Here is a 9881-nt window from a genome sequence, read left to right as displayed (position 1 = left end):
AACTACTTTTAAATATACATAATAGCAAACACCTCTTACTACTGTCATCTTAAGATCACACTATCATCTTATCATCAAATTACTTTTAAAATAAACTTTTAGTTTTGACAGATATTCTCTAGAACAATAGTCTGTGGAAAACCAAAAATATGGTACCCTAATCACAACATCAACTTGAACATCTACTTTGTTGTCTCTTGAGGTCACTGGTTGAAACTTGGAGTAGTCTTGTATAAATACAAAGCAAAACTGAATTTGGGGGGGGAGGGGGATTATCGATTACATCGACTCCAGTGTTTCACTGGTACTTAATTTATCGACTGCGAAGGATGAAAAGCAAAGTCAACCTTAGTGGAAATTGAACTAAGAACGTAGCGACGGGCGAAATACCGCTAAGCATTTCGTCCAGCGTGCTAACGATTCTACTAGCTCAATAACCTTTTCTAATACAGGCACAAGGCCTGAAATTTTTGAGGAGTAGGGAAGTCGATTATATCGACTCTAGTGCTCAACTGATATTTATTTTATCGATCCCGAAAGGATGAAAGGCAAAGTTGATCTCGGAGGAATTTCAGATTACTTAAAAAGCGGGAAGAAATACCAATTTCTTTATTACCCACAAGGGGCCAAACACAGATGGGACAATACACACATGCGGGGACAATTAACACATGATAGAATGGAACAATGAAATTAAACAATGATGATGGGACGGCCACCCCAGCCCCACCCCGGGGCGGCCGCGTTATTTCAATTATTTCAACAGTTCTTAATAGTTCCTTTCACAATTATCTCAATAATTTATCCAAAATAAAAATATTCACCATTTTATATAATCTTTTATTTCCTCGTAGTTCACCACTGGAGCGCTGGGTTCGAAATTCACCTCGGGCCCCAGTGGGTTTATATCTGTCGGGAAAGCCTCTTTTAATTTTTTATACTTTTCTTTTTCTATTAAAATCCATCTCGCCTCCTTATCGCAACGGTCCGCGAGGTCCACTTTGACAATGTCTTTTATTTTGGATATTTTCTTCTCTATTTTTTGTGTGTATCGATATGACATCAAATATATGCCGTTCCTATGTACCTCCTGCGTCTGTATGTCTGTTCTTTTTTGTTTTTGTGATTCTGTACTACCATGCGTCTGTTCTATATTTCTTTGTGACTGTATATCTGTGTGTTTATCTGTCTGTGGTTCTGCATGTTTGTGTGACTGTAAGTCTGCATGTTGTGTTTGTGTGTCTGTGTTTTCAGGTTCTGTGCTTTTAGGTTTCTGTAACTCTGCGTTATCTTCTTCGCTTCCCAGTGTATGTATGTCTGTGTGTTTATGCATCTGTGTATCTGTATGTCTGTGCGATTGTGAGACTGTATGATTCTGTGGTAATGTTTTGCTGCTATTATCTTCTTTCTTCAGTGATCCCATTTGATCCTGTGATTTGCATTTTTTCCCTTGTTCGACTTTCGGCGATGAACTCCTCCTGTCTCTCTTCCTTGATTTAGCTTCCTCAAAATCAGCTATCTGCTCCTCTTCCTGTGACTGTTTCTTCTCCTCTATCACGCCTTCTTGCGTTTCCATTTCTTTGCTTTCCATTATTTCTGGGCACCTTCTTCTAATGTGACCTCTTTTACCACATTCGTAGCACTTTGGAGGTCTCCCCTCCAACATTATGTCCAGTTTGTCCTCGTTAGGCAGCTCCAGTGTCTCCGGTATGTCACTATAAACTTTCTGACTTGCTATAAAAAGCACATTCAATCCATACCCCCAGCAATTTATTTGTTGGGTTCTGCTTATCATAACTATCCTTACACTTTCAGGAAAAACTGCTGCCATTACCCATTCCAACTCTATTTTCGGTGGGATCCTACCCACTCTAATCCACGTTGGACGTCTACCCAACTTATTGGGAAAGAGCATCCAATTTCCTTTGGCTAGTGTTTTATTGGTGTATTTCTTTGCTGCCTCCTCTGATACAAATGTTATTTCTACAGACGCGTATGTCTTGCCTCTTGTAAAAAAACAACACATCTTCTTGCAATTCCTTCAAACACTCTTGCACCTCCTCCTTCGTTGCACTCTCTATTCTTTTATTTTTCCTTGAAAAGGATTTATATTCCACGACTCCAATTTCCATTTTCGTCTTTTCCTCCTCTGATGGGGGTCATCTTTACGTTTGGCCCCTCCTTCTTTATCATTTCTTTATATTTTTCAATTTTCTCAGCCATGTCTTCATTCCAATATATTTCATATTGCTTCAGCAGGCCTCGGACGACGGAAGCTCGACTCCCCGTCGCTGCTGCATACGTCTTCATTTTCTCCATCTCAGCTACGCCCACCAAAAAATAGTGGCGTTATACTAAAAAAAAATCGCAGCGAGTAATAACACGTCCGACCAGTAAACTCACGGCAGACGAAATACCGCTAAGCATTTCGCCCGACGCGCGAACATTTCTGCCAGCTACCCGCCTTAAGAAGAAGGAGAAGAAGAAGAAGAAACCTTTTCTTTATTAGACATAAAGGCTAGAAGAGGTACAAAAAAATAAGAAGAAACGTTATCTTGTAAAGGCGTGTGGGTAGGAAATCCAAGTTATACAACGAGGAGGGAGCTAAAAGATGTTTCATAGTATACAGTAGAACAAATTAGAACATTATAAAAACACACATATTTACACGGAATAAATAAAACAAATATGATAAACCATACGATAATTAAAACCAGATATTTATATATAAATTAAACGTACACTTGCGTTAAGGGCACCCCGTGTTTTTAATCAAGGTTCCATTCTACTTTCTTCCTTTACTTTCATGGTGTCCCGCTCCATATTCTGCTATGGGGTGTTTATGCTATTTAAAAAACGTGATCTTATTTTCTCTCCCATCCGTACTCCTTCTGGAAAATCCTCTGTGTAGATCTTGTTAGTTTTGTTAGTTTTGCGAAGGGCTATGAATTTCATTTCGTTTAGAAAGAAGGTTGGTTCCTCCTCACAAGATATTGATTCTCCTTCATAAGGTAGAGTTCTTCCTCTGCAGAGAATATCTCCTATTGACATGAGTTGTACTCCACCCCGTGTATTAAACAAAACAATTACATTTACCAAGTCACGAGTTGTACCCGGCGTCGTCTGAGGACAGCAACCACCATAATTTATTCCTGTTATTATTTCTTTGTTCTAAGGCAGCGAACTGGCAAAATCGTTAGGATGCCGGTCGAAATGCTTCGCGGTATAACGGCTCTGTGAATTATTGTGAATACTGTTGTGTTACTTTGTGAAAACTGTCTCGGTGAATAATTATGATTTTTGTGGAATTATTACGGTTGTATTTCACGTGAGCTGCTGCATTTTTCCCAGCTATGGCAAGTGGTAGTGTCTCCAGTATGGAGAGCTACGCCAAGGCCACTGCGGTGAGGAAGCCAGTGCCGCTGGAAACCAAGTTAATCAAGTTGGATATGGAGGAGGTGACCAGAAGCAGGAATTTGATAGAAGTTGAGGGTAACTCGTACAAATTGTGTCCCTCAAAAGAGACTAAAGAAAATAAGATTCTGAGGACAGTAGTGTATCGTACACAGGCTGTCGAAACCGGTAAAATTGAAATGGTGACGGAAGAAGAAATCGAGGAGTGCCTGGGTGAAATTGTCAATGAAGCCAGGTACATCAACAAAGGAAGAAAGTTCGGTACGGTTGAGGTGAGGTTCGCCACTATAAAAGAGGCAACCAAGCATGCAACCAACATATTAAGAAGTGAGAAAATAGCATTGCTACCAAGCTATAGAGGAAGAAGAAGTGTAAAAAATACGAATTCCCAGAGTTACACCAGATATTAAACTAGAGTGGTTGGTTGCAACAGTACTGGCTGCAACCAAGGAGGAGCCGGAATTGGGACCAGTGGCGAAAACAAAAGTGTGCAAATGGTGGGGATTTGGACTCGAAATGTGGCTTTTTGCCACATTCGAGGACATAGAAAGAATTCCCTGCCAGATAGAAGTAGAGGATGAGCGAATGCTAAATGTAGTCGAGGGAAGGAAACCAAATTGCTACATATGCGGGGAAAGAGGTCATATGAAGATCAAATGCCCCCTATATGAGTTCACACAGCTACAGCAAGAGAAAGCACAAGCAGAGGAGGAAAACATTGTAGACCACACGAAGAAAATAAAAGAGAGACAGAAGTGTGAAACAGAGAAAACAAAGGAGAAGAACGAAAATGGAGCTACTAACCCTAAAAAAAAACGAAAGAAAAATAAGTCAAAGGAACGGTTAACAGAAAACATAAAAGAGATAGAAAAGCCAGAAACTAATAATGTACAAGAAGAGGAGGAGAGAACGGAGAAAGATGTCAAATACAAGGGGCTTTTGATAAAGTACGAGAATTGCGAGCAGATGGAGAGAAAAGTCGAGAGGTTAAAAGAAATAATAAGAGTGAAAATGCCAGAGAAATGTGCTGAAAGATGCTTCGAGTGCATAAAAGAACTTGGTGAAAATATAATAATGAAACGGATATGGTTGGTGGAGACACCACCCCCTAGAACTGATTATTTGCAGTTGTTAAGGACGGACGTAACAATGATTAATGGAAGAAAGGTAACGCGAGTGTTTGGATTTTTTGAGTTACAAAACCGTTAAAATGTTTACATGACGTTGAACGTAAAAGTGAAAAACTGGATAAATGTAACCACCCGACTTCGGGGATCGAGTGGACATTGCGCCTCATTTTTTTCATTCTTGCATATTATCATTTTATTTTAATTACCCCGATTTTATGTTTGCGTTTTGTACTGTCTTTATGTTTTGCGGTGTCTTAAAAAAAATTCTTTGTGTAGCCCTTTACTGGTAATAAAGAAATCGGTATTTCATCTGTATTCATATTCTGAGTTCAAATACTACCGAGGACAACTTTGCCCTTAATCCTTTCAGGGTCGATTAAATAAGTACTAGTCGAGTGCTGGAGCTGGTGTAATCGACTATCCCCCTTCCCCCAAATTTCCTTGTTCTTATTGACCTTTTGAATTGAAAGCCCTAAAATGGTTTTAACTCCTACATTTATAGTAGCTAGGTTGTCTAGTATAGATACTGAGTTTTGTGACCTTCCACTCGATAACCCCAACAACAGAGTTCTGATATTGTTTTGTGGTTACCGGGGGTCATAGGGAGTAATTAGGATTTGTATATCCATAGTGATGCCAACCAATAACATATCGTCAATTGTTACTTCTACCCTAACCATCTACCTATATGGTACCACAAAGATGGTTACTAACTACGGATCGACATCGTTACCGATTTTCCTGAAATGACATGTATAATACTATATGCTCTAACTCTCCCAATAAAGGGAATTTCACGTAAAATAGCTGACATTACTGTCACCAACTCTTCTTTAGGTGGACAAAGAAGTCCTTATTACCTTCGTAAAGCAGAGGTCGGTTATTTTTCTCCTTTCGCATACCTCTGTAGTAATTGGTTCGCGCTCTTCTTGTATTAAAAAAAATCCTTCGAAGCTTTCATTCTTGCAGCAAAATATTCCATATCAAATGTTGTTTGTTGAAAGACATGTACGGAAAACTGTCCGTTCTTCCTATTTAGGTTTGCTGTAATGAGTGTATGTATACAGTTGCTGCTTTCGTTAAGATTTCCATGCAGTATATATATATTCGATGTTATAATATTAATGTTATCTTTTTCCTCCTGGTAATTATTAATAATTTGTGCTACATTTAAAGTAATATTGTTTTGTTTTTTGTGGGGTGGAGTTTTCTGTGTGAAATGTATTATTTTTGTGCGTTTTCGGTTTTCTTTCGTGGGCATGTCGTAAGATTCATAACCATTTTTATATGCAGGTAACATGAAAATAAGAAAAATAAATTTCAATAAAAAAACAAACAAATCTTATTTTTCATATTTTGTCATTCCCTCAGGTGGAAAAGTGCGAACTTCAAAAACTGTACGAGTATTTTTGATAAATACTCAATTTTATTAAGTAAAATCCTTCTCCTCGGAAAGTGAGTTGTAAACAACACCTACTCTCTCTGCACGAACTATTACTCCAGATGCAAATGATAATGATAATCCTTTCTATTATAAGTTGTACCTATGAAATTTTTTGGGAGGGAGATAGTCGAGTACATCGACCCCAATGTTCAACTGGTAGTTATTTTACCAAATTCGACAGGATAATAGGCAAAATCCACCTCAGCAGAATTTGAACTCAGATTGACGAAATGCCGTATAAGCAGTTTGCCCGCCGTGCTAACGATTCTGCCAGCTCATTGCCTTACTACCACTACTACTACTACTACTATTAACAAGAAGAATATTGACTTCGAATGTAGGCCCCCAAGACCAGCAATTTTGAGATAAGAGGACTCATCGATGTCATTGTGTCCAGTACTTGACTGATACTTTATTTTATCCACCTAGAAGAGATGAAAGATTAAAGTTGACCTCGGGAGAATTTGAATATAGAATGTAAAAAATCGGAACAAGTGCCATAAGGTTTTATTTTTTACACTCTAACAGTTCTTCCAGCAAGTCTGAAGGGAAGGGCCTAGTAGATGCCATTAACTTCAGTACCTGAGTGGTACCATTTTTACCGACCCCGGAAGGGTGAATGGTAAAGGTGACCTCCACGATCAGAACATAAAGACGCATTTTGTCGATACACTAAGCATTCTGCCAATCTCCCACACTAATTATAATAATAACAACAATAGCAATAATAATAAACAATAAATGTAACAACAATAGTAATGATTTCTAACATAGGCACAAGATCACAAATATGGCGCTGACAGGTGATTACATGACTGGTACGTAATTTTACAATGCCTGAAGAATCAAAATTAAAGCCGAAAACCAGTGTGATCTGAACTCAAAATTTAATGAGTGTTGATAGTACAAGACTACAAATTTGGAAACGAAATGTTGTGGATTAAGTTGAAGCCTGGTATTCTTTTCACCGACCCTAGGTATTCCTTTTACCGACCGTCTGGTATTCCTTTCACCGACCCTAGGAGCGAAAAACAATCCAAGCAGGATTGGAGTTCAGAATGCAGATTACAAAGTACTGTCAATCATTGTGTCCAACACTCTTCTAGTGACCAACAGCAATAATAATTTTTACATAGACAAAAGGCCACAAATTGATTCAATCAACGCCACTACATCACTCGTACTTTATTTCATCAATGCCGGAAGAATGAAAGGCAAAGTTGAACTTGGCGGTATTTGAACTCAGAAAGTAAACAGACGGAAGAAATATCACAAAGAATTATGTTCGGCGTTTTTCTCCCGTCCAACAGCAAAAACAAATTTTAAAAAAATAAGACTTATTTTATTGCCACAAACAACAGCACTAATAACAATATAACATCAGTAATATGGTATAATAATGGCGGTAGTGACGTCAATAAAATACCTGAAATTTCATGTAAAAACATTTATGAGTAGCATTGAGTGAATAGTTTATATTGTACAACTTTTAGAACTTTTGGCACCTGGTTGGCTGGCTTGAATTAGCAATTGTGTTATTTGCCGTCATTGACTGAACTGACGAGTTGTTTCTAACTGGAACAGACCAAAGAGCATTGTAGCATTTCCACTTGATTGGTTCTACCGTCTGAAGTATTGTAATTACTGTCATTTAATTGGTTTACATGAAAGAGAGTTATATTGTTGTCATGCAATTGGTTAAACATACAGAGGTTGCAGTGTTGTTACCTGAGCGATTGTTTGAATGAAAAGGAACTACGTTCATAGCATGTGTACACAAAATGTATACAATGGTATTTCCTAATGGAGAATAATGAACAGTAGAGATAGCTATGGAAGTTGAAAGCCGTTCTGCATGCATAATGCATAATTGAAACATATTGAATTGTAGATCACTCTTGATTATTCAATCCACACTGCATTGCAAGAATCATTGAAATAGTACAGGCTAAATTAGTAAACCTTAAAAGAATACCAGAACTAAAGACGAGCAGGTAGTCTGACAACTTATGTAACTTCAACACATCACCAAATATTTTGTATTTCACTCACACTTGGAATCACGATTAATAAAGTGATGAAAGAGAATCGACAATGATGATGACTTAAGGTATTCATAACTATTCTAAACTCAAACTTTAAGAAGTTACGTTCTTCTATTACATTGTTGTTGCTGTTATTGTTTAGTCCAAACCAGCACTGATCAATCAGACGTACGGTCAAAGCGTTCCAGCAATGACCATCCCTTCTTATATATCATTTTTAATATGCCCCTTTTTAGATCTTAAGATGAGGTTTGAAGGTAATTCAGCTGCTATTTTTAGCAGGATGAGATAACATATAGAGACTGCTTTTCTCTAGGGTCTGATAACGCTGGCAGCATCAAAAACAGTTTGTGACCAACGAGGTACCCTCTAAGTAATCGCCCGAATAGCTGAAATTGCAACCAAATCTCTCAAAAGTGCACCCTTCCATCACATTGGATAATACAATCCCGTGTAATAAACATGGGATGGCCAGGCTGGAATACTCTTGAATTCTACTCGATTGACCAGGAGATAAATGAGAGCAGTTATCAGCTATGTGCTCAAATTGTGCCAAGGACATTTTTACTTTCCATCCCGCCAGAATCAACAAAAGCAGTATCAGTATTACACTGCTTAGATTTTATCAACTATATCCTTTCTAATAAATCATATATTCGCTTTATAGTACAAGTTACTGATTTCAATTCGCAGATAGAGCTAATTCACATCATTAGGCCAGTAATGTTTCTTGACAAAGATATAAGTGTCACATCATCCTAAGTATAAAATAAACAATATTAACCATAAAGTTTGTTGTGCTGTGCCGAGTAAAATAAAATTATGCCGACACTATATAGAAAGACATTATCTTACTGTGAGAAAAGTGACGGCAATACAGTTTCATTTGTCGCCTGAAATCATTTTTTAATCTTATCTATTGGAGAGAAAATGCTGACTAAATACAGTGTACATTTAGAACTGTGGAAGTGCAATGGCCCATTGGTTAGGGCAGCAGAGTCGCGATCATAGCATCGCGGTTTCGATTTCCAGACCGGGCGTTGTGAGTGTTTATTGAGCGAAAAACACCTAAAGCTCCACAAGGCTCCAGCAGGGGATGGGGGCGAACCCTGCTGTACTCTTTCACCACAACTTTCTCTCGCTCTTACTTCCTGTTTCTGTTGTGCCTGTAATTCAAAGGGTCAGCCTTGTCACACTGTGTCACGCTGAATATCCCCAAGAACTACGTTAAGTGTACACGTGTCTGTGGAGTGCTCAGCCACTTGCACGTTAATTTCTCGAGCAGGCTGTTCCGTTGATCGGATCAACTGGAACCCTCGACGTCGTAAGCTACGGAGTGCCAACAACAACATTTAGAACTAACGCCTTAGTTCACTTTACTATTTGCAACAAATATTAGTTATTCTGGAAATGTTGCCCGAGTTACATCGATATCAAATCTGGAGAAATATTTATCCCTTGTCTTCATATCAATAAACTGATTCTAATACAAACCATTCAAAGTTCTCATACAAGCCATAGAAATATAAACGTTAAACATTTACGTTTTCTTTATAGCATTCAACCCATGTTACTAAAACTCATTAATCAAAATACATAGTAGTTTGCCCATTTTCCTTTCCTTCATATGTGGTTAAATTGGCAGGTGACAGCCGTTAGAACAAAAAGAAAACTTCCGATCACACCATATTATGACAGGGTTTCAATTCCTGAGTCAACAACATATGCAACGCTGATGCCTTTTGTGACACATTTAAACACAATCACTTACCATTTTATCGTCTCTAAAAATAACAAATTTCATGCGATTCTAATAGTAATTAATTCCCTGTATAGGTACACGGTGAT

General features: G+C 38.1%; 1 protein-coding gene across 1 annotated transcript; it reads left to right on the top strand.

The window, feature by feature from the left end:
* Positions 1 to 3930: 3930 nt before the first annotated feature.
* Positions 3931 to 9260, top strand: LOC149136643 (uncharacterized). The gene is made up of 2 exons (XM_089349424.1): positions 3931 to 4581; positions 5916 to 9260. The coding sequence occupies exons 1-2, from the start codon at positions 3931 to 3933 to the stop codon at positions 5955 to 5957; spliced, it is 693 nt and encodes a 230-aa protein (XP_089205550.1). The 3' UTR covers positions 5958 to 9260.
* Positions 9261 to 9881: the final 621 nt, after the last annotated feature.

This window comes from Octopus bimaculoides, chromosome 3 (genome assembly GCF_046866305.1).
Source record: "Octopus bimaculoides isolate indiv1 chromosome 3, ASM4686630v1, whole genome shotgun sequence".
Classification (NCBI taxonomy): Eukaryota; Metazoa; Mollusca; class Cephalopoda; order Octopoda; family Octopodidae; genus Octopus; species Octopus bimaculoides.
Note: the sequence above shows the minus strand (reverse complement) of the source record. Positions and strands in the feature narration are given on the sequence as shown.